We start from the raw sequence: 26,010 nt of genomic DNA, 5'->3' as shown, positions 1-26,010 counted from the left end.
CAACCTGATCTTCCTTCCTGGTATTGTAGTACTTTTAAAGATTTCTCACCGGTGAATGACACATGATGTAGCCCAGCGGTTAATCCAGTTCTCGCGCCAGCTCGTTAGAAGTGAGCTATGTGCATGGACTGTCAATATGGACTATCGATATGATCCCTACACAGTGTTCATTGCTCTCTACTCCCTGAGCAGGGGAAATCAGTTGAAGTTTACTTCACTTTGGAACATGGGCTGGAATTGGGAACCGCTGATGTAGCCTTCTGGTCTGTGAGCGTAAATGCATTCAGGAGGCGTGGCTTTGGACGGCGATTGCAGGGAGGGTGGGACGTTCGCTTTCAGTGCTATCAGGCTAAAGTTAGTATTTTCCAAGATCTCCTACTGCACCTTTAACCATTTTGGAGTGAAAAAAACTGCTATATGTGGCATTAACCATGGCATACCATTCATAAAAAATACAACAATTTTCCTGACAGACAAGGGTCATTCGTGTCAAAGCTAACCATTTGGGGAAAAAATGCTGTAAGTGACAAAGTTAAGCATTGTTCAAAGAGAAAACAACCATTCATGAAAAAGTTTTATTTTCTGAGAGGGGCAGACAGAATATTGACATTTGTGGCAGTTAACCATTTGGCAGAGAAAAAAAAAAGCATAATTTGTGGCAAAGTTAACTGTTAACAGGACAGAGAAAATAGATGTAAGTGACCGTGTTAACCATTTTGGAAAGGGAAAAACTATACCATTTGTGAAAAAGGTAACCATGTTTCTGAGAGAAAAGCACAATTTGTGGAAAAGCTAACAATTTGGCAGCAAGAATAGTAACATTCATGGCAAAGTTTTTTGCATAGAGTCATTTTGCATAGAAAATAGTATAATTTGTGGCCAAGTTAACCATTTCGGAGAGAGAAAATTGCTACAAGTGACAAAGTTCTATTCATGAAATTAACCTTTTTTTATAAAAGAAAAGTGCAATTTGTGGCAAAGTTAACCATTAGGCAGACAGAATATTAATATCTGTGGCAAAGTTAACCACTTTGTACAGAGCAAATTAACCATTAGGCAGACAGAATATTAATATCTGCAGCAAAGTTAACCACTTTGTCCGGAGCAAATTAACCATTAGGCAGTCAGAATATTAATATCTGTGGCAAAGTTAACCATTTTGTCCGGAGCAAATTAACCATTAGCCAGACATAATATTAATATCTGTGGCAAAGTTAACCATTTTGTCTGGAGCAAATTAACCATTAGCCAGACATAATATTAATATCTGTGGCAAAGTTAACCATTTTGTCTGGAGCAAATTAACCATTAGCCAGACATAATATTAATATCTGTGGCAAAGTTAACCATTTTGTCTGGAGCAAATTAACCATTAGCCAGACATAATATTAATATCTGTGGCAAAGTTAACCATTTTGTCCAGAGCAAGCTAACCATTAGGCAGACAGAATATTAATATCTGTGGCAAAATTAACCATTTTGTTCAGATCAAATGAACCATTAGGCAGACAGAATATTAATATCTGTGGCAAAATTAACAATTTTGTCCAGAGCAAATTGCTACTGATGGCAAAATGACTACTTTGTTAACCCTTTAGCCATTGTGGTAAAGTTTGGCACTTGCCAAAAACGATTTGGCAATACAAGCTTTACTAAATTGTACACACACACACACTCACACACACGCCTACACACCTGTCCTTCTACAATCCATTTGGAGATGGTGGTTTTGCCGTCACTGCCGGGGTGGAACTTTATGGTGGCGGAGCGAGGACTGATGTTAGAGATGACCAGATTGGAGGGTGCACCAGGAAGCTCTGTTCAGCAACACAACAAAACATATTTATGTAACTCACAAGCTGCTCTAATTGAAACATTTCCTGCATTTTGTGTTCTGCTCTCTGTCTGTTTTCTCCATCCTGTGTCTTCATTATCCTTCAAAGAAAACTCCTGTAAATGGGCCTATAACTCACTTCTGAGTCAATTAGGTTTTGTGTACAGCAGTGCACATTGTGTTTGGGTATATGATTAATTGGTAATTAAATGGATTGATAATGATATTTGGGTGGTTCACGGTGGCTCATTCAACAGTAGATAAAAGCTTGTTCTCTCCTGACTCCACAGCATATCAGTGGGAGATAATGAGTGTAGCTTGGCTTTTGGTCATCATCATTTATTTCATGTTCTCTCTAACACACGCGCGCACACACAGCGGCCCCAAGAGCTTCATACTGACTCCGTGTGATGTATTACAGTCTTACTGACTGTGTCTCGGATTGCTGGTCTATGTGAAATATGCGCCCCACTGCGGCATCCTGTTTCATGTGTTGAATTTCCTTTCGAGTTTGAACAGGGTGACTATCACCGATCCCCAAGGGAGAATTTGATGCATTAAAGTGATGCTAGCATTGAAGTGTGTATTTGTTTGAGAGTGTGGAGACCTGGCGGCAGTCCTGTCGAGATGGTCGACGAGGTGGCAGCACCGGTGCCGGCCTGTGTCCCCGCAGCCACCTGCAGAGTGTATGTGGTGAGCGAAGTGAGCCCGGTCACTTTGTATGTCAGCATAGAATTGGACAGAGTCTGAGATACACGGGTTTCGTTCTGACCGGTCTCCTCCCAACACAAGACGTAACCTATGGAGAGGTGGAAATGAGATGAGAAGAAAGAGAAAATTAAGCTTTGATCCACAAGTTGAACCGCCTCGCTGCTTTTTGTCTACATAGGCAGTAACCGTCCTTTATAAGTAGCTCAATAGAAACTCTCTTTATGGTTCCTTGCATGCATTCGAAGAATGAAATTACGCGAAAGATGCAGAGAGAATCAACTACCATAACTCACAGTTAATCACTACAGAGCGGTGTTAGGGAGCAACCAACTCAAAGCAGTAAGGCTACTAACTTAACTACACTTCCTAGTAACATGGCAGGGTAACAGTTTAGTATAGGGACCAATTCCCACTATTAACTAGTTGCTTATTAGCATGACTATTATTAACATATTGGCTGTTTATTAGTACTTATAAAGCACATATTCTGCATGACCATATTCTACATCCTGAATCCTAGCCAATTCCTAAACTTAACAACCACCTTACTAACTATTAATAAGCAGCAAATTAGGAGTTTATTGAGGCAAAAGTTGTAGTTAATGGTTTGTTAATAGCGAGAATTTGACCTTAAAATAAAGAAATAAAGTGTGACCCATGACATCAATTCAGCTATTTTCATAATCATGTAATCAGGAGAAACCTTTTACATTCTTGCTTTTTTATTTGTGCAATAATTATGTGTTTAGAAATGAATTCTGTAATTTTTGTCATACCGTGTTTAATAACATTCCGTGGAAATGAGATTTTACACAATTTATGTTTTAAACTATTTTCACACTTAATTTGACAAAATAACAGCTTGATTGTAAATGACACAATAAAAACATTACATTCACAAGTGATATTTACCTTGATTTTTCACATCTCAACCATTTTCACAGAATATATGCTTCAAATGTTTAAATTTACTTGTTTTGAATGGTTTCAACTTTTTATAAATTATGTTTTTTTTTCATATTTTAATAGTGAAAATCTGGGTCTAGGACAAGGGTACAATAATTAAATCATTACATAAAAGGCATCTAGAAACTAAAATTAATTAAGACAAGCTAAACATTCTCCAAGTTTTAATGTGATCTTTATAAAACAAAAAGATGACAGCTAAATCTGCTAGTTTGAACAAAAGTCAATCACTGGGACATCTTCACATGCAGCACTGGAAAGATTAGTGAGAGGTCCTGTAGTGTTTGAGCTGAAGCTGTGATTGGATAATTGAGCCTGTTCACCTGTGATAATGCCGTTCTTGTCTTCCGGTTCCTGCCAGCTGATCCTCAGAGATGTGTCCAAGATCTCAGTAAAGCTCAGTTGAGTCACCGGGCCCGGTTCTACAACACATATACATTAATTTATTGCACTCAGCAATATTACTACAGATTTCTCTGGAAAAATAAATATATAATATAATATAATATAATATAATATAATATAATATAACTATGCTTTGATGTAAAGTCTTTATGCTTTAGGCCCTTAAGATCTCAAATATGTTTTATGGATGCTAGTACATTTCTGAGTACCTAAGAATACAAAGCGTGCATTTTTATTATAAGTAGAAGGTCAACTACAGAGACAGACATAGAGAGACTGAATTTTTTAAACAACAGCTTCATGATTTTATGATCTGAGGGGATATAAACCCGTGAATACACAGCAGGTTTGTCGATGCTCTTAGCACAAGCATGTGTGTGTGTGTATGCGTGAGTGGAACAAAGCTAGGCAGCACTTTATGGAAGCTTTCAAACCCGCTTATGGTAAAGGATTACCTCGCACCCTCAGTCCGCAAGATCATAATACTCCCAACAAAGAGCTTGTTGCCGTGGAACCGTTGTATCACAAATGCAAATAGGCGAAAGCAAATTATGTGTTTGTTGGCATTACTTGGCAATTACCCTCACGAGTTAGCAGTCATTTAGTAGTTAATCAATCATCCATACACACACCCGCAAGTCAATACATCTGACAGGCGAACATGATAGTTGCCTGAAAAGCACAGTGGTTAATGTGTGCGGATAAAGCTTTAATCTTATTAGATCTAACACGCGCATGGCAAACCCTCATGCCCCGGACTGTCAAGCAGACCTTATCAGTGCGAGTCGTCACGCTAGACTGACAGGTTAATCAATCACGTGCTTATGAGAACGTATGACTGCATGCAACACATTGCACTGCAGTTCAATTAATTTTCAATTCAATTTTTTTCGCTTGCTCTGAACAAGAGGTCAAGGTTTAGCTGGTTAGCATGGTCACTGCTGCTAGATGCCGTAAATACACCATAAGGATTCATTTTTCTCTATAAATAGATTTTAAAAATAGCCTTTTATTTTGTTATTGCTAACTTAAACTAAACCTATTACAAACACATTGTCATTTTAAATAAAGTTAAAATAAAATATACAATTTAGAATAAAACTTAAAAATAAAACTGAATAAAAATAACTTTGTTATGTAAACGAAACGTTTTATGTAAAAACGAAATAAATTAAGCTAGAAATAGAAATATATATATATAATGTAATAAAAGTGACAAAAGCTTATTACTAACAAAATAACTAATACTCAAATTCAAATGAAAACTGAAAATATAATAAAGCTAATATCAATATTAATCAATTAATGAATACCATAAGAGAGAGAGAGAGAGAGAGAGAGAGAGAGAGAGTATGTGTGTGTATGTATGTATGTGTGTGTGTGTGTATTACATAATAAAGAAAATAGCAAAAAGATTTTTGCAAGCAACATACACTACCATTCAAACATTTTAGAAAATTCAGGAATATTTGCATAATAATTGCATTTTAAAATATATTCAAACAGAAACTGTTAAACTGTAAAAAAAATAAAATATGTCACAACATTAAATTTTTTTTTTTTTTGCCGCATTTTGGATCAAATAAATGCAACCTTGGTCAGCAAAAGTATTCCAGCATTTAAAATGAAATGGAATACACTTTATTATCCCCAAGAGGAAATTTGTTTCGGGCTCAAGGTGGGTTTACAATATGTTGGATTCATAAACAATACATACAAAAGTACATAATATTCCCTACAAAACACAAGTACCTATAACATTACCAATCCTTGCATTAATTAGGTAATTCATAATAATATTACTCATAATAATTTCATTATATTGTAGCAGATGTCTTACCAGTGACCTATTACTTTTGGAGGTGTGAAATAGACTTATAGGATCTATCAAAAATGGTACATTTGATGTTTATTTGCTGTGCACTAATGCTAACGGATAGTTTTTGGCAGGTTTTTCAGAGATTAACTATGTTTATTCACTTTGTTTCAAGGGTTTTTCGTGTCTAACCTGTTTGTGTGATTGAGCTATTCCATGGGAAACAAGCTCCTGTGGGTCAACATTGCAGAGAAGACCACATGCTGTTATCATCTGATGAAAATTACATTGTCTGTTAACAGCTGCACGCGCATTCGCACACATATCCAAGCGCACGCACACACGGTGGGACAATCAATAGCGAGCACATGTGCATTGACTAACAGGAGTGATCCTGCTTCAATAATTGCAGGTTAGTCAAGGCTGATTCTCCATGCCTGTGGCATGATGTGAAAACAGCACTTGGGTGGCCAATATATATTCAGCGAAAAGACTAATCAATGGCGATGTAAAAAGCACAATTACGTGGCAAATTGCGGCATGCATAGCGAAAGGGCCAAATTTCTCCTCCGTATCGATTCTGGTGGCTAGAATGTCAAACAAACAGGCTTGTTTTTGCCGAGAGATCTCTTTCTCAAAGCCTGCTGGACATTTTTCAAGTAAAGAGCATACTGTTAGTCGATTGTCTCCAATTAAATACAGACAGACTGTCTGTAAGAGTGTGTGGGTATCTGCAAGAGTGTGAAATATGATTTTACATGTCAGTAGTGCAAGCAAAACATTATATCCCAGAGGACGCATTTATTGCTTAGAGGTTGCTCTTTCATTGCTCAGAAGACTTAATGGATCTCCCAGTTGCTTTTTATTGAAGTATCAGCTGTTTTCTCTCCTAAAATAGATGATTGTCAAATGATACTATTTCTGACTGATAGAGAGAGCTATAACTTTAAAGGAATAGTTCACCCAAAAATGAAAATTTGTTGACAATTTACTCACACTCCGGCCACCCAAGATGTAGATGAGATTGTTTCTTCATCTGAAAAGATTTGGAGAAATGTATCATTACATCACTTGTTTACCAATGGATCCTCTGCAGTCAATGGGTGCCGTCAGAATGAGAGTACAAACAGCTGATAAAAACATCACAATAATCCACACAACTTCAGTCCATAAGTTTACATCTTGTGAAGCGAAAAGCTGCGTGTTTGTAAGAAACAAATCAATCGTTAAGAAGTTTTAAAATTTAAACCGTCGCTTCTAGCCAAAATAATCCATAATAATGCTTCCTCCAGTGAAAAAAGTTGATCTTCTGTTGTCCTCTCACATCAAAATCCACCGTCATATTTGTTTAGAAATAGTTTTGGACTGTTTTCTCTTATAAACGGTGATTGATCTGTGCATATTTCTCTCTTGGTTCAGATGAGACTACTTTTCGTCTAGAGACAACAATATTATATTATTAGAGGACTCGTATTTTATCTGGAAGAAATAGTTAAACATGTCTTAATAATGGATTTTTACTTATTACAAACAATTAGCTGATGGACTGGAGTGGTGTGGATTACTTGTGGATTATTGTGGTGTTTTTATCAGCTGTTTGGACTCTCATTCTGACGGCACCCATTCGCTGCAGAGGATCCATTGGTGATGTAATGCTAAATTTCTCCAAATCTGTTCCGATGAAGAAACAAACTCATCTACATCGCGGATGGCCTGAGGGTGAGCAAATTTTCCTTGAATGTGGATGTGATTCCTGTAACGCGTCCATGTGTTTGTATGAGTACTCACTGTAAGCATGCGTCTGGATGAGCTGTGGTGTGCTAGCTGGTCCATCGCCAGGTGTGGTAAAGCACAGCACTGCCGTCTCATACCACGTGAACTTTCTTAAATTGCTAACGTAACCATAGTGACGTGACCCGTGGAACTCAGGGGCAATGGTCACCATGGTAATGCATTCCGGACAGTGTTCGGGCCACACCAGCAGCTGTGAGAGAGATACGGAATAACAATAACACATACACAAAACGTGATTAAAATACACTGCTAGGATTTAATTACGCAAATTCAAATTTATAGTTGCTGTTTTTGTCAGGCATTTAGCCAATCAATCATGCATACACACCCCAGAAGACAATAAACCTGCCAGGCAAATTTAATTTATTTTTTTTTTTACCTCCAACAGAACATGTGTCTCTCTTTCTCTCATACACACAATCAAACACACATTCTCACATCTGTCTCTCTCTACCTTGTATCCCTGGTTGATGCCGTTGATGAACTGCTGGGGGGGTGGTGTCCAGGTGAATTTGATGGTGGTGGAGTTGAGAGCAACAGCATCCACATCTTGTGGGGGCGCTGTAGGGACTGCAGAGTGGAAGACAATTTAGCACTGAAATATTTTGGTAATGTTCAAACATATTTTTGCAAAGTGTGCTGTTAAATTTAACCTAAAAGTTCAAAATGATTTTAATTTTTAATGTGTATACCATGTGATTTAGAATGGCACATTCATTCATTCATTCATTCATTCATTCGTCTGATTGTTTGTAGAACTTTATCCACAAAATAATTTATCTTAAATTGAATTTATTAAATGCATTTTAATAAGCAAGTGAGTGTGTGTGAACAATTGTATTATAAAATTGTTAATAATACTAAAATAATACTATAAAATATTGCTATAATAATACTGCTATAAAATGTAAAACTAAAACTATTAGTTTTCATTTTAGAAAATCATTTTTGTTAATAGTAATAAAGCTGAAATAAAATAAGATGTAAATTTTACATGATAAATTTAAACTTAAAAACCTTTAGCAAAAATTAGAAGTGTTGTAAATAAAATAAGTTGAAGTACTAAAATTGCTTATACATTATTATACATTAATAATAATATACATTAATATGGAGTTTATTGAGGCAAAAGTCGTAGTTAATGGTTTGTTAATAGCGAGAATTGGACCTTAAAATAAAGTATGACCAAAATAAATTAAGGCTAAAAAGGAAAAAAAAAAAGACAAAACTTAAACCAAATTTAAAATGAAGACTGAAAATATACAAATAAATCTTATTCAAAAAATTAAGAAATACTGCAATAGTATAAAAATAATACTGAAATAACACTGCTCAGGATTAGCCATAGTTTACAGTGCTTAAATACTCCATAAGGCACTTAGTAGGAAGTAGACTAAATACTAATGACTAGAACTGAATATTTGGGCATTGTTTCTTTGTACTAATCTGTTTTTGGACCCGACCAAAAATAAGACAACAGTCAAAAGTCTGGCTCAGCGAGACTATATCCGTTGTGACTACCTGGATTTTGGAATTAAACGCCTTACCCAAACCCCCATTTCCACACATACGTACTCTATCTTTCAAATGATCGTTCGCAGTGGCACCAATAATAACATACAAATACACATGAACTACAGTTTGTATTCAAAGCCTTTCTTGTAGCCTATCGGTGATATGCAGCCGGCCTGAGCGGGAAGTGGAAAGAACGAGATCATATTTCCATAAAGACTCAATGCCGCTTACACTTAATGTGCTTAAAATGGCTCCTTTAAGGTCAGGCCTGGCGAGTTGAGTACAGATTAGCTATCGCTCAATTGGATTGGGCACTCCGATTCGTCCTGCTGCCCTTTTCATTTCAAACACAATCACACAACGGCACAAGGTTACATTAGTGTGTCCGGAAATCTGAACTGGGACATAAAAACCGCCTCTAACCACGTGTACAAAAGCATTTGTTCCAGTCTCTACGAGAAGAAGGCTCTGCAGACACTGGGTCTCTATTAATCTCTGCAGGAGTATCATTACACTGACGTTAAATAATATGAATAATCACAGCAGAAGGATCTCAGAACACCCCCACACTTCCTTGCGTGCGCACACAAATTCACGCACATAAAGCAAATTAGATTAATTAATGGGCTACGGTCAGTGTTTGCCCAGAGTCCATAAATTTACTCTTCGTAGAAATAATCTCTCAGATGGCCGATCTGTGCAGTAAAGCCGGCTAATGGATTTTACGGTTCCCATGGTTACTCTAGATCTTTTATGATATCGGTAGCTTAATGAGAAAGACGGTGTTTTGGACCCAAACCTCAAAGATTTGAGACATCAAGGGTTTGCTCCGACTGATGAGGCATTGTGTTTGTGTTTATTTCTGTGTGTGTGTGTGTGTGTGTGTGTGAGGATTGTCTAACCTCCTTGCAGTGTGTACTCAGTGACAGACTGGCTGTACACCCCCAGGCCCGCTCCAGTGTAGGCAGCCACTTGGATCTCATACTGTGTCCAGATGATGAGCTCTCCAATCAGACAGTAATTAATCTCTGCACTGGTGATGTTCTTCAGCTGAAACTCACCAGGCAGACCTGCCAATCTGTACCTGAGTGGGAGGGGGAGAGAAAGAGAATCATGTGTTTTTTTTGGAAGTTGATTGTGAACCTTTAACACAAACACACTCACACGTAATTTCAACTAGATGCATCTTTTGTAGGAAATGAAAGTGGTGCTTACCCATGCACAACTCGCAGCTACGATGCTAGAATATTGTGGGCAGTTTCAGCACATTGCTATATGGTTGCTAACAGAGCTGGATAGTAACTGACTACATGTAATCTGGATTACGTAATCAGATTCCAAAAATTAGGTACTTGTAATTCAATTACATTTTAAAATACTCGTGATCAGAGGCGGACAGTAGTGAAGTATTTTTACTCTGCTGTAAAATAACTTTTCAAGTGTCTGTACTTTATCAGTGTTTTTCTTTAGAAAACGTTTACTTCAAAACATTCCAAAGCATAATATTGTACTTTTTACTGCACTACATTTCATATTAAATATCATTTAATACTTAATTACATTAGAAATCTAGTACTTTCTTACTTTTACTCAAGTAACAGTAATTCAAAGTTTTACTTGAGTACAAAAAAATACTACATTTTTAATGTTCTTAAGTATTAAAGGTAAAAAAACAACAACTTTTATTTATGAAATATAGTGCAGTAAAAAGTATGACATTATGCTTTAGAATGTAGTGAAGTAAAAGTTTTCCAAAGAAAACCACTCTGATAAAGTACAGATACTTTTTAAATTTACTTGAGTAAAGTAAAAATACGTCACTACTGTCCATCTCTGCTCGTGATTAGACTAGTTACTTTTTATTGATTACATGATTACATATTATTCACACAGCAGCAATAAATTATTTATAATTATTCCTTTTTTTTTTCATCTTTTTAATGTTCCTTTCTTAAATAGCCTACTGCTTATATACATTCAGAAAGTCTTCGGTTTTGAAGGTGGCTACATGGCATTTCACAGTTTGGCAAACCGTAACGAAATGTTTAATGCACTTCATGTTGTTAATTACAGTGAATGGAATATATTTTCTGATTCTTTGTACTTTTATATCAATACGGTACAAGATTATCCTATTTAAATCAATGTGATTAATGAGTAGGGTCAAAAGTAATCTAAAAGTAATCAAAATGTAATGGATTACGTTACTAACTACAATTTTTATTATGTAATTCGGAATCAGTAATGGACTACAATTTGTAAGTAATCTCCCCAGCTCTGAACAAAAGTAGCAGTGACGCTTGTCTACAATTCATATCATCTACTACTGAATACATGTAATTTGAAAACCTGGTGGAAACACCAGGTCATTCCAATTTAAAGGGATAGTCCACACAAAAATGACTTCGTCGTATTGATCCAAACCTGTATGCATTTCTTTCTTCTGCGGAACACAAAAGAAGATTTTCGACTACCAGAAATCTGTTTCTTGTTTCAGTTTTCAATGACATATATTGTATTTTTTGTCCATACAATGGACATCAATGGGAACTGAAAATGTTTGGTTACCAGCATTCTTCAAAATAGCATTTTGTGTTCCACAGAAGAAAGTAAGTTGTACACGTTTGGAATGAAATGAGGGTGAGAAAACGATGACAGAAATGTCATTTTGTGTGGACTTCCCCTGTAAAATCGTAATGTAATGGAAGTAGCAACATCTTTTCTTCCAAACTGTTATGTACATATGAGTGTAATGGGTTATTGAAAACAAAAAAGTAGGGCGGGGTCTTGGTTCAATTCATTAGTTGTTAACAGTACGCATAGATGAATCATTCAGAGTAAGATCAATAGCATGCATTTAGAAAATAGATGCATTTTTCTGAATGTCCATTTCATGCCGACTTTATGGGAGTTAAGGTTTTTTGCAAATCTCTAAGAGCTTTAACCAGCTAAAAGGTCAACCTTAGCTCCAGCAGCTGGTAGTCTATCTGATCAAGTATTCAGAACAGCTTGGATGACAAGCTAGACACTATAAAACCAGAAGCTAGATTTAATAAACACTGGTTGGGCGGTAATATTATTGAGCATAAAAAGTGAAGCTATTGTATATTTCGTAAAACAAAAAAATCCATTGTCTATTGTCAATAATGTAACTTTGTATGAAGCACAACTCAAACAAAAGTCACTTTCAAAACAATCAGTTTTCTGTTGGTCAACGTGGCGAATTTAAATGTCCAGCTGATGTGTAATCTTCATGGGGAAATCTTTTGCAGGGTTCCTACTGTAAATGTACTGTAAATGCGGTAAATGTGACCATGCCTTTAAGCTGTGCTGTTGCGTTACCACTATACCAAAATTTAAAGACATTTTTATTGCATTAAATTTCAATATTGTGTTATTTTATACAAATTCTACATTTCTGAAGCCATACATGAAAGCATACCTGAGCACATAGCCCCTCAGGACTCCATTGAGCTGTAGTTCAGGGGGCGGCTGCCATTGGACCATGATGCTCTGGTTGGTACGGCCACTAGCCACAATGTTTTTTGGTGGCGCGCTGGGTGGTTCCTCACGCAGCATTAGCCTGAGAGATAACATCATGAGAATCCCATCATAAAAGAGAAATATTTAGACCCTGGAGTCTTATCTGGGAGTTTCTCCCAGAGGCATCGATAGTTACTAAAAGTTTCCTTGGGAGCTTATCCAGTAGTCCTGGAGAGATTGAAATGGATCTTTCTGGTTTGTGCGAAAGGTCTTTTATAGTGCAGGAGTAACTGAGAACTGACCCTGCTGGGGTAAACAGGGTTCGCTGGAATAACCTGAACTTGACTCGGCTCTTTAAAAGTCCAAAACAACACTGGAAAAACAACTTTCTGACCAAACTGAAGAGTCATCACCAAGTACATTTTCACCTTCAGCCTGTTTAATAAACTGCTTTTCAAAAGTGTTATCATCTTTGAAATAAATGAATACTTTTATTCAACAAGGATGCATTAAATTGATCAAAAGTGATAGTAATGTTAATTGTACAAAATAAATCGATTTAAAATAAATTATGTTCTTTTGAACTTTCTTTTCATTAAAAGTTCTGTTTCTTGAGCAGCAAATCGGCATATTAAAATGATTTCTGAAGGATCATGTGACACTGGACTGGAGTAATGGCTGCTGAAAATTAGGTTTTGCCATCTCAGGAATAAATTACATTTTAAAATGTATTCAAATTGAAAAAAAAAAAATAATAATAACAATAATTAAAAATATTACCTTTTTTTTAATCAAATAACTGCAGCCATGGTGAGCATAAGCGACTTCTTTCAAAAACATTAAACAATGTTACTGACTCCAAACCTTAGAACAGTAGTGCATGTTTGCTGTTTAATCAAAATTACTGACTTTAAAAATGCACATTCTGCAACCGGTCACAGACATTTACTTAATAAAGCCTGGAAAGGCTATTGTTTGGTTCCCAAATCTGGTAAAAAATGTGAACCCTTGTGGCATTTTTAGTTGACAGCCAACAATGAATATAGAGAAACCATGGCTAGTGCTGACAAACCCCTAATTCAATTCAACTCCTCTTGTTTCTTGTGATGTATACAAAACCAAACGGGAACAAATAAAGCATTAAAATGTAAACAAGTGAGCATCTTAGTATTTCAGCACATACCATATCCAAACAATATCAAAAATGATACATCAGCAATTCGATGCTAAATCTGTTAGTTTGACCCCATTAGTGTAAATCAGTGAACTCTTTAATTTCTCAGTTAGATCAATACCATAGGCTTTAGCTCTCAAAGTCTGTCTGCAGGATTCTGGAGACTGTAAATCCCTAGAGCAGGCGATAAACAATCCTTCGCTCTAATCTGCGGTTTAAAGGTTATTAGCTTGATTAAGTGAGCAAGGCCTAAAGTGCCTCAAGCAAGCAATCTCGTAGGAAAGTTGCTAAGTCTGATTGATGTTTTGTCAAATAAACAATAATCATCCTAAACCAATTTAAAAGGCTTAGAAGCAGTTATTTTAGTCTATCACTTTGTTTCTTTTGGGGTGGGTTGGGGTTGGATTGGGTATTGAGGGGATTTCTATTGTATTGTTTTTGTCATTACTGTGCATGGCACATTAATTGTTGTTTATGAATTAAATGCAAATAAAAATGCTAAGTGCTGAGTGGCGCATTGAGTTTGCTTTTGTTAAATTCAACACAAATCAGTAAAAAAGTTAAGTTTGACATTGACATTGTTTGCGGTGTGCCAATTATGGACATACTTCTAGACATGAAACAGTCCTGATTGGAGCACATATTCTGTGCGTAATTTTACTCTTCCTTTGATGGTACTTTGCCAAAAAAACGAATAATAAGAATAAAAGAAATAGAGATTTAAATTTTTCATATAACTGATGATGATCCTGACATTAATTGGAAACGAGGCCAAAGCAGATAGAGGTGCTCAAATTTTTATAAGTGCCCTCTCCATCAATATTTGATTTTTTGTGTTTCTGTTCGTCTTCATCTTCTCCGTCTCACTCTCCACAGTCTTTTCCTCTTGTTTTAACTCAGTGCTTTAAATTAAACATTCAGTTTGAAAGATACGTGGTTATGCACATAAAGCTGGTGATTTTAATTGCATTTAAACTATACTTACATCAAAAAATAAGTACAATGTATTTATTGTGTTCATATTGTATTGTAAAACACTTTTGCTGCTATTGAGGTGGGATATGGGTATAAGGTTAGGGACAGTTTTGGTGGTATGGGTAGGTTTAAGGGTGGGTTAAGGTGTAAGGGATGGGTCAACAGTGTAATTATAAATGTAATTACAGATATAATTTCATGCATGTATTTTTAAAATTATAAGCACAATGTAAAAAACATGTATGTACACAATAAGTGCATTGTATAAAATGATTAATTGAAAATGTAAGTACAGTAGTTAAGGCCACCTAATATAAAGCAGGACTAATTACATTGTACAATACCTGTTTTTTCATGAGGTCAGTTAAGCTGTTAATAAAATCACATTAGTTATTGTACTGTCTTCTTTGACAGAGTTTCTATAATTGCACCAGTAATTTTGGTTAATGGATTCTGCATGTTGCAAATCTGTTTAAAATGTTGTTAACAAACCCAGACATGGTTTACTTACTTGCTGAGATATTGCATATTACGCTGATGTCAATAGTACAGTTACAGATAAATCAGTGCACATTGCATCCAAAAGAGCAAAATAAAGTGTGTGAACAAGAATGAACAAGAACGAATACAGTCAACAGCTCTCACTGCGTGACAACTGACAAAATGTCAAAGTTGAGCCTAAAGTACTGTAATTAGGGCTGACAATTAATACAATTTGATAAACTGACTGATTACATAAAATGCTGACTAAATAATCAAATCACACTTATCACATAATCATATATAGAGACTCTCCAGTCTGCAGTGTCACACGATCCTTCAGAAATTATATATATATATATATATATGGTTCCAATTCAGCACCAATTAAACCTGAGCAGCTGAGCATTTCACAAAGTCATTATGAGAGAAAAGGGAGTCTCTGACTCTGAACTGGTACTATTGAATATAAACTGGCAATGTTGGTTTAATAGAGACTTGCTTCAAATAAAAGCTAAGCTGAGAACTAGGAAACAGCATGACGCTCAACTGGAACTACTGAATATAAACTGGCGATGTCGGTTTAATGGAGACTTGCTTCAAATGAAAGCTAAGCTAAGAACTAGGAAACAGCATGACAAGCCTTTTCATCATGTCCTTGATGATTGAGCAGGCCCTTCTTCCTGCCGTTTAGCAAAGAGTGCTTGGCATGTGCATTAGCTTTATGCCTGTGGCATGAAAAATAGCCATTTTAACTTTTTTTAAGTTCTTTAAGCGATTTGATTCGATTTGGAATGCAGTCATTGTGATGTGTGCCAATTTATGAGCGAATAAAAATTCACAAAACAAAATAGAGAGCACAAAATGCAGTAGCCTCTGCATGTGCTAAAGTGTCCTTCCCTCCAGCCAAGTTTCTATTTGACATTCTTTCACCGTGTGGAATTGGCTTTGAGAAATGCTATTTCTCACACCTTCATAGTGTTCCTGGATATGGGTTTTTTTTCTGCCCATGTGTCATAATGGCTCACAATCAGAGCCAGTGATGAAAGCTCTCATGTAATACAATTGCAATCAGCCTTTCTTTTGATAGGGTTCAAATCTTGTCCTCACATATAATAACATTCTCTCTAACTGACTGAGGTTGTGTGTGTGTGTGTTGAACACACATAAATGGCAAGAGTTGGCGAAAATTACCTAAAGTTTAGCTTGTTAGCATGGCCAAGTTACTTAGGGTGACCATATGTGCCATTTTCCCAGGACGCGTCCTGGCCAGGATTTGTTTTGGCTTTGTTTTCCTGTTTTCATGCTTGCTGAAGGTAATGATCGAAAAGTAGTTTGACCAATAACATGCAAGCATTGTACATAATGGACCAATCATGGCGTGTGAGAAGGTTGGGTCTACGGTCAAAGCGATGCAATTACGCGTACATATTAGGTGTGTTCGACTTAAAAGCAGTGCGGCTCAGACCGATCAGTGTTTGACATCAAAGTACCTCGAGAGCGTTTCGAAAGCATAACCGTCTGTATGGTCCTTTGATGTGATACCCCGATCGGTCTGCACACGCAAACAAAGCCAAAACCTAGATATTTTAGGTAATATAGAAATCCTGGCCAGGACGCGTCCTGGGAAAATGCCACGTATGGTCACCCTAAAGTTACTGTAACATCTGCAGTTCTATGACATTGTCAGACAAGATCTGTTTCCCTTCCTCAATGCCTGATCAAAATCATTTATCGTGATATCTTGTTCTAGCTTATCAATAAAGCTTTTCTTAAACATTTTCCAATATGCTAAGCTAGTAGGCTATGATGCCTGTGGCTGTTTACCTGTTGGTCTCAGTGCTGTACTGTCCACGTCCCACCTGATTGACAGCACACACTCTGAACTGGTACGTTCTTGCTGGCGTTAGACCAATTACTAGCAAACTAGTTAGTGCTGGACTAACATCATCCATGTAGACCTTCCATGGAGAATCTGTCAAGAACAACAATCAGACAAAACTAAGTTTCTTAACATCTTAACATACTATTGAACAGGTCACATACCATGTACAGTACATTACAATGTTCATATGGAAAATAACAATGCATGAAAAATAACGTAATGCATTACAATATTGCGTTACTTACTACATGAAAAAGCAACTAATTGCATTACGTAGTTACTTTTAATGGAAAGTAATGCATTATTTTACTTTTGTGTTACTTTTTGTCATCTGGGCTGGGCTTGCTTATTTGTTTTTTAATAACAAAAAACCCAAAAGTTATATTTTTGGCAACTGTAGATTTAAAACTAATGCATTATTTTACTAGTTACTTGAAAAAAAGTAATCTCATTATGTAACTCGCATTACTTGTAACTAGGGATGTCAGTTTAACGTGTCACTGCAGACAAATATGATGCAGGGCAACAACTCCTTAAATGCAGTTATGTTCTAAAATTCAAGATATTGGGGCAAAAATGCTCCTGTATGAGTTTTTGTCTCATATTTATATAATATGATAACACAGGAGTAGGGAGAGCTGTGTCACACGAGTGCTGTTTTTGTCCCAAATATAAAGAGTGCAAATGTGAATTTATACAACAGTTCAGTAAATAAGAAGTTGATATTGTTTTATATTTTAAACACAATATTATGTGTTTTTGCTCAATTTTGCAGAGAACATATTACCTTTAAAGCCATAGCAGAATTGTTGTGCGTCTCCGAGCAACAAAGCGGTGTTTAGTTTCTGAATGAATCCGCGTTTTGAACGAATCGTGTGAACCATTGATTCAATTGATTCAAATCATTGATTCAAAGGCCAATTCATAAAGTGAGCCATTTACTGAATTCCTGAATGAATCAGCCGTTTGAATGAATCAAGTTAAAGACTCATAAAGACATTTACCGCCACCTACTGGCAGTTTTAGTTTCTTATTTAGAGTATTATTTAATAAAAAAATGGGGGGGGGGGGGATTTAAAGGCATAGTTCACCCCAAAAATTTTAATCATGTCATCATTTACCCAAACCTGAATGACTTTCTTTTGTAGAACATAAAAAAGGTATTTTGAAGACTGTTGGTAGCTGTTTTGGTTACCTATGACTTCCATTGCATGAATGAAAAAAAAACCCAGATGTTTTTCAAATTATCTTCTTTTCCATAGTTTATATTGGGCCGTTGTAGTCTAAACGTTTAGGCCCTATATGTAATAAATTTTTATGTTGAATCAAATAAAATATTTATTTCTAAAGCTACTATTTGTAATGTCTACTTAATACTTTCTCATTTAACACAAAAATAGCATTAAATAATATTTAATGCTATTTTTTATAGGCAAATGTAATTTGCGATTAATTCGATTAATTAATCGACACATCATGTAATTAATTAGATTCAAAATTTTAATCGACTGACAGCTCTACTTGTAATGCATTACACCCAACGATGGTGATGTGAGTTAGCGTGAGGGATTGTGACCAATTTTAACCAATTAACTGGAAACATGTTAAGCGGTAAACGTTAAAAATATGATCACTACAATTCAAAAATCTGTGATGGCAAAGCTGAACATTCAATTATTATCATTATTATAAGAATTTAATTCAGTATACATTCTATCAATATAAGCAGAGGATATCTTAATTGTAAATATTAAGAATTGTGAATTGTAAATTGATATTGTGTATACATTGGCTGATGTTAATAATAATCTCTGACTAATTTTTCTGGACAATATATATTTCTGCCACTACCACAAACTCAACTGAAATCACATTCAACAGGCTCGCTATAATGTAAAACCTTACATATAAATGTAATGAGAAATAATAAAGACAACATGGCTGCTTTTACCACATTTATTTATTCTGACTAGATTATTTCACAATCCTAAAGACAACAGGTAAAATAGAGTGTCAAAGGGGAGTATTGTTTTTATTTTTCTTATTTTACTTGATTTATTATGAGTTGTTTGAATCGTCTTTTTCTTTACAGCAGTTGGGTAAATGATGAATCTGTCCGTGCTGTTGTTTATTCTGGAGGCGTTACTACCCACAACACCCAATAAATGAGAGTGTGTGTTTGTGTGTGTGTGCGTTTGCAGTACATTAAAAATGATGGGAAGCAGATCAATGAACAATTTAGATGCCACTCAAGCAGACCCAAGAGAAGGGAAGACAGAAACTATGAGCAACTGCAAAAAATAAATCACAAATTCAACAGGAACAGTAAATATTAAGCCGCAGGGACACAGATGAATACCAATACAGACACACACTCACGCACAAAACCATCAAAAAAAAGAGTGTGTGATCATTTGGATTTACTGAAAATCAACTCTGTGTGTTTGTACGTTTGTGTATATGAGAAGAGAGAGATCTTGGTGTTTATTAGACATCCAGCACCTCCGCCCCACCCACATTTTTGATTGTCTTTCCTTTGACGATACACAAATCAATCTCTCTCTCTCTGCGTTGCCTGTCACTATCTCTTCCAGCATTCATCTTCCACCAATAACAGAGTCTTGGCTTAATACAGTGAAAACAAACCTCCTCCCACTACCCTCCATTACAATCAACTTCCATTTCTCTTCTCTTCTCACTCACTTCAGCCTGTCTGTCTGAGCTTCAGGAGGAAGACAGCAAGAGGTAAATGAGAAAGGCCTTCTTCCGTAGAATCCACTGGCTGCAAACCAGCTTAATTGAAAGCTGCAGCTAAGGTGCATTAAGTTTAATAAACCATATGCCAAAGCTCATATAAATAGCACACACACTTACTGTTCTCAGAGAGCTCAATGATGTAACGCAGGAGAGGACTGTTTCCATCAAAGGGCCGAACCCATGACAGAAGAACTGTTCTGCTGTCTGTCGCATTCAGAGCCACCTGCAGGTTACGTGGAGAATGGGGAAGTTCTCTGAAAAAGAGAGAGAGAAAGCCAAATTATGAATCAAAATATGCTTATGTGCATTTTGCAGTGTGGTATATTCAAACACAATTCAAATTCAAATTTGAATTCAATTCAGGGAACAGTTTTCTATCACATCGAAATATAGACCTGATGAGTCAGAGAATTTTGACTTTGAACTTCAGTTTTTGCAGTAGCTCTATAGCATCGCTGTTGAAGTAATTAGCTGGTGAATTGCATTTTGTAGAATTAGCGAAAGTTATCATGAGCATTGTAATGTTCGAAGTATGATGTCATAAATGGCAGTACAATGGGAACATTTTTAAAATGAGCGGTTCATTTATAAATTTGCATGACCTTACCTTCATGCTGTGGAAATGTAAACAGAAGACAGAAGATAATGAGCACAGTGCTGAAAAGGGGTGGAGCTACATAAGGTTTATATTTTAAGAAACCGTTTTCAAATTTCGACCTAAAAAATAGTTCACCACAAAAATCTTCAGGCCATCCAAGTTGGAGTTTGTTTTTTCATAGGACCATATTTGGAGAAATTTATGGAAATAAATGGGTCGATCCTCTGCAGTGAATGGGTGCCGTCCTGATCAGAGTTCAAAAAGCTGATAAAAACATTACAATAATCCACAAGACTCCGGTCCATCAATTATCATTTTGTGAAGTGAAAAGCTGTATGTTTGTAATAAACAAACCCATCAGTAAGAAGTATTTAACCTGTTTAAACTGTTGCTTCCAGCTAAAATACGAGTCCTCTATCCATCATAACGGCACCCATTCACTGCAGAGTATCTTTTGGTGAGTAAGTGATATAATGCTAATTTCTCCAAAACTGTTTAGATGAAGAAACAAACTCATCTACATCTTGGATGGCACCTAAAATTGTCATCTTTAGATGAACTATTCCTTTAAATTTTGTTCCTTCTCATGTAAAATATTGTAAGTATTATTGTATTGTCTTTTTATTTTTTGTATGTTTGTCTTGTTGTTTTTTCCCCCCTATTTGGCAAGTAAGTTTTGAGATATCATTCATGTCTGTTGCACATACGGTGTAGGATGAGTCAAGTGTATTAGGGTTATGAGTTCAAATCTCTCACCTAAACTATGAGCAATACTAATAGAGACGCTCAACTCAAATAGCATAAATAGCCCTTAGGCTTATATGTTCAAATACATGTAAGTCACTTTGTAGATTTGTGTCTTTGTTGCAGCGTGCACTTTCAAATCGGTGCTTCTGGGGTTCTGTGGAGGACAAATGGTGGGTAGATAGAAATATCACTCAAAAAAAAAAAAACTTCTGCTAGCAAAAAGCGTTCTTCATGTCTGCAAGGGGTTTGTCGTGTCTCAATAAGATCCTGAGCAGCTTAGGTACAAGAAAGATTCTTTCACAAAAAGAAGTGTTATATTTTTGAGTTACTAGGTAGAATTTTTAACCTTTGTGCTTAAGTTTAAAAAAGGTTAATGTGTCACAAAAACAATAAAAAAAACATGTTGGCTTAAAAATAACTTAAAATATAAGATTTACTTGTGAATAAGAAATCATGAAATTAATAGTTCAAACAAAATCCAAATTTTTGCCTTCATTTACTCCCCTTAATGTTGTTGACTTTATATCATGCGTGGAACACAAAGGAAGATATTTTGAAAAATGTCAGAGCCGCAGTCTCATGACAATAAAAAGTGCAAAACTGATTACTTTATTGTGCATTTATGGAGCTTTTTGTTCATTTTTGTAGCTTGAGAAGCAGCACATACTGTTAAAGTGCAGCATGAACATTTAACCTAGTACCTCCTTTTGTTTTTCCACAGACGAAAGTCATCTGGATTTTGAACAATATGAGGTTGAGTAAAATGACAAAAGTTTCATTTCTGTGTGAACCATCCCTTTAACTTTACTTTCTACTGTTGTAAGATAAAAAGTTCCACTGTTTCTTCAACAGCATTACATTTATGAAAACTACATTACAATATCACATAATACAATTATGTCCCTTGCAGATGCTTGTAATATGTGTGTGAGAATTTATGCCCATCTGTCACAACAGCCTAAATATGCAATAACAGCTAATATTGTTTTAAGCAAGGAACTGCTCTGCCGTTGTCTAACATGTGGTAATAAGAGGACCTGTCCACTGCATGAGATTAACTTGAAAGTCTGTGAAATCACATTAGCATGTGAAGCATTGCCTCTCCTTCAACCGTCTGATGAGTTTTCTTTCGAAAGAGTTTGCAGGCTGTAATATTAAAGGTAGGAGTATATTGTGGTGCTCTGTTATCTTAATATGACTGTCAAAGGTATTATTGTTATTATTCAAATCGCATGTGTTTTCAATTTGTATCTCATAATTTAAATGTCAGCTGTTAGGAGTCTTTTTCTAGAGCCAGCCGAAACCCGGTTTTTCTCACAGAATAATGTGTCTTAAATTAAATATTGCTTTATTATGCATTCTGTTAAGTAGTACTAAAAGAACTGTGCGACAATGCAGTCCTGTAAGCTCATTTGCGAATCATACAGTTTATTACAGTTAGGTTTTGTATGATTTATGATTTGTAATATTTTTACATTTTTCTCACAGTTGAGCTGTGTTGCGATTCCATAAGCTACACTCACAATTTTTTAGGCAATTTTTTTTTATAAGAATAATATTCAAGCTTGTACTGTAGGTTAATTTCCACCAAAAAACTAGCAACACAGCAGCATTTGGCTCAACCAATGACATGAGTTTGGGGCGGGGCTATCTGTTTGCCTGACCAATGGTGGATGGGGGAGTGTTTGGGAAACCCGATCCTTCAGAAATCATTTCTTGTTATTATTAATATTGAAAATAATAGTTGTGTCACTTAATATTTTGGGGGAAACAGTGATCCATTTTTTTCAGGTTTCGCTGATGAACAGAGTTCGAAAGAACAGCATTTATTTGAAAGAGAAATCTTTTGTAACATTATAAATGTCTTTACTGTGACTTCTAATCAATTTAATTCACTCTTCCTGAATAAAAGCGCAGTGTACATGTAATGCACATGCAATCATTACTTGGTTAAGAAAGACTTTTGACACAAAGGGCACATTTTTAGGCCTTTTGGTCGATCTGGTATGTTTACATCTTTCTGATTGTGAATAATATTTTCAAACGCATCCAAATAAACAAGCACCACACTCCACCTGTCATTCGTGTTTCTCTGTGTATTTCATCTAACTTCAAAGATCAATGATATTTCCTCTGCATCCATCCATACGACAATCTGTGGGAGAACAACATTCAGCCATCTAGAAGCAGTAATTAATATCGAAGCACGTGCATGTGTGTGTGTGTGTGTCTGTGTTTAATTAGTTCCTGATGCCACAGAAGTGTAGCAACATTGGCTAGTCATCAAAGGAGCTGATCTTGGCCTTGGGCATCAGGCTTATCTTATTCCACTCTCGCTTTATCTTCCTCCCGCCACACACACACACACGCATGCACAATCACAGCTGCTCCATCCTCTGTCCTATCATTACAGCCCATTTTTGGATGGTTGTCTTGGCTTCAGAACTGCAGCTGAGATCCAAGCATCTTCCTCCTACAATAGCACTCTAATAGCGTGAACTGTACAAGTGTATTTGCTTCTGAGTGCATCGTATCGAGCGTTCATGTTGGTGAGGATCTCTGTGTGTCTATTTCCGCTTACATGACTTCCAGTCGGGCAGTTTTCGAGTCGTTTCCAGCAGGTGAGATGACCCTGCAGGTGTAGTCTCCGATGTCTCCGGACCACGTCTGGCTGATGTGGAGCGAACCTTCCTTCATTGACACTCGCCCACCAGTCGACACGCTCAGCGGCTTGGTTCCTTTCTTCCATGCATATCTGAGGAGAATAAGACTCTTTATGATGACTCATAATCCACCAAAAATATCACACTCCAAAGACCTGCAGAAAATGCGCTTAGCCTCCTGAGACAGAACAACATCAAATGCCATATGACAGCTTCTTTCCCTCATACGCTTCATAATGACCTAAACAAGGAGGATAGAGACAGGGTAAGCTGTCTCTAATGTAAACTATCCCTAATAAAAAATATGTTTGTGTTTTGTGGTTGCCAGAATGGTTAAATGGTTCAACTATCATAGCTAGTTAGCAGTAAATATTGTGTTTTATCAGATAAACTGGCACTAAACACCATAAACTTGACATTCATGCAGGTCTTTTCAGCAGGGACAAGCTTAAAAATAAACCGTTTTGGCAGCGGCAACAGTACATGACTAATTACACTTAGAAAAAAAAATCAATATATTTGTCATTTTCCATTAAAAATATCAATCTACACTACTGTTCAAGGGTACTGTTTAGGGTTGGAAAGATTTTTTATTTCAGATGTTTTGTAATGAAGTCGCTTATATTCACTAGGGTTGCATTTATTTGATTAAAAATAAAGTAAAAACAGTAATATTGTGAAATACTATTACAATTTAAATTTCTATTTTAATATATTTTTTAAAAGGGATTTATTCCTGTGATGCAAAGCTGAATTTTCAGGAGCCATTATTCCAGTCTTCAGTGTCACATGATCCTTATATGATCCAATATGTTGATTTGATGAATAAAAAGACCAACATTTATTTGTAACATAATTTTTTTAACAATCTGAAAGTGCTTGACTGTAACTTTTGATCAATTTATTCAGCAATATATTGAGTAATATTTTTAACATGAATATTGCAAAAACAACTTGTGAATAATCAGTGCTCCCATTCCACGTTCCTAGGTAATTGGCACACAATAAAAATAAGTTATGCACAAATTATTCAGTCGCATGACTTGTTTTTGATGTGCATCTACTGTGGGAATTTATTCAGCATTTACATCATAGCTCATCCGCCTCAAGTCTACCTTCAAATAGCTTAGAAAAGTACTCAAGTGGCACGATTTAAGGAATCATTCATGTCTGTAGCACAAGTTGTGCGGGGTGAGCAGGATTTGAGTAATAGCAACAGCAATGCTTGACTTACTGTAGCATCGCTAATTAGCAAAAACCAATGCAGACCTTGCAGAGACAATATTATTAAGTTTGAGAAATTTAAATGTCAAAATGCGTTCCACAACATGCATCTGAGCTCAAGCTCTGACCTGACGGTGACTCTGGGGTCGTGTATTGCGGCGCAGTTCAACACAGCGGTAGTTCCCTTGATGACACGCTGATCCTCAGGGGGTGTTGAAATGAAGGTTCGACCTGATTAATAAAATGCAGTTTAGGACAAATTCACGCCACAGTTTAATCATTACCAACATCATTATTCACAGTTCTTTTAACCCTATTAGGTAATTCCCACTGACAGCTTCATTAGCAAAACAGAATGAAATGTACAAAGCATGAACGTTCGAATATTCACACTGCGTCTCAATGAACATATAGTATGGCTAAGCAAATGAACAAATTCTCTCTCACACACAACCCACTGTGTCCAATTGACTTGATTAGCTAATGCATGTAATATTTTCAACATTTAAACGCTTTCTCCCAGTTAATGCACAGAGTGTGTTATTTTAGTATCATTGAGATACTATTCTAGTTTTTATTAAAATTTTGAATCAGTTTTTATTTTATATTTTCCATTTTAATTTTAGCTAGCATTTTAGTCGTTTTTTATGTTTATATAGTTTTATTCATTTTATTTCAGTTTTAGTTTTAGCTGTTTTATTACATCAACGTGCCTTGGCAACCTTTTTTCAATTCAGTTAACGTTTATTTTAAGTAACAAAAATTTTTTATTTATACATTTTTTTATGGATTTCATTTTATTTTCAGTTTTAGTTCAAGCTGCAGTCCGTAAATTTTGCCTCTTTGTCGCCATCTCTGTTTGAAAACCTGGAATTGCAGTTACTTGCAAAATTATCTTCCTTGCGTGGGTTGTTCGGTGGCACGGCTCCAGCGCGGATTAATCTAATGTTTTGAGGAGTATGTGTGGCAGTCAGTCACCGCAC

The 26,010-nt window shown here is 36.0% G+C and overlaps 1 protein-coding gene across 1 annotated transcript in view; it reads right to left on the bottom strand.

Annotated features, from left to right (window-relative positions):
* Positions 1 to 26,010, bottom strand: part of LOC107723157 (protein sidekick-1-like) — a 214,505-nt gene that overhangs the window by 51,366 nt on the left and 137,129 nt on the right. Inside the window, exons 12-22 of the mRNA XM_016531683.1 lie at positions 25,156 to 25,258; positions 23,722 to 23,895; positions 19,913 to 20,049; positions 16,981 to 17,128; positions 12,484 to 12,624; positions 9,944 to 10,125; positions 7,981 to 8,096; positions 7,521 to 7,716; positions 3,835 to 3,933; positions 2,442 to 2,633; positions 1,696 to 1,817 (exon numbers count right to left, since the gene is read on the bottom strand). Of these exons, the coding sequence (XP_016387169.1) occupies positions 1,696 to 1,817; positions 2,442 to 2,633; positions 3,835 to 3,933; positions 7,521 to 7,716; positions 7,981 to 8,096; positions 9,944 to 10,125; positions 12,484 to 12,624; positions 16,981 to 17,128; positions 19,913 to 20,049; positions 23,722 to 23,895; positions 25,156 to 25,258 (1,610 nt within the window). The remainder of the gene's footprint in view (positions 1 to 1,695; positions 1,818 to 2,441; positions 2,634 to 3,834; positions 3,934 to 7,520; positions 7,717 to 7,980; positions 8,097 to 9,943; positions 10,126 to 12,483; positions 12,625 to 16,980; positions 17,129 to 19,912; positions 20,050 to 23,721; positions 23,896 to 25,155; positions 25,259 to 26,010) is intronic.

Source organism: Sinocyclocheilus rhinocerous, unplaced genomic scaffold (genome assembly GCF_001515625.1).
Source record: "Sinocyclocheilus rhinocerous isolate Xijiao unplaced genomic scaffold, SAMN03320098_v1.1 scaffold1325, whole genome shotgun sequence".
Lineage (NCBI taxonomy): Eukaryota > Metazoa > Chordata > Actinopteri > Cypriniformes > Cyprinidae > Sinocyclocheilus > Sinocyclocheilus rhinocerous.
The sequence above is the reverse complement of the archived record's forward strand: the minus strand, read 5'-3'. Positions and strand labels throughout refer to the sequence as shown.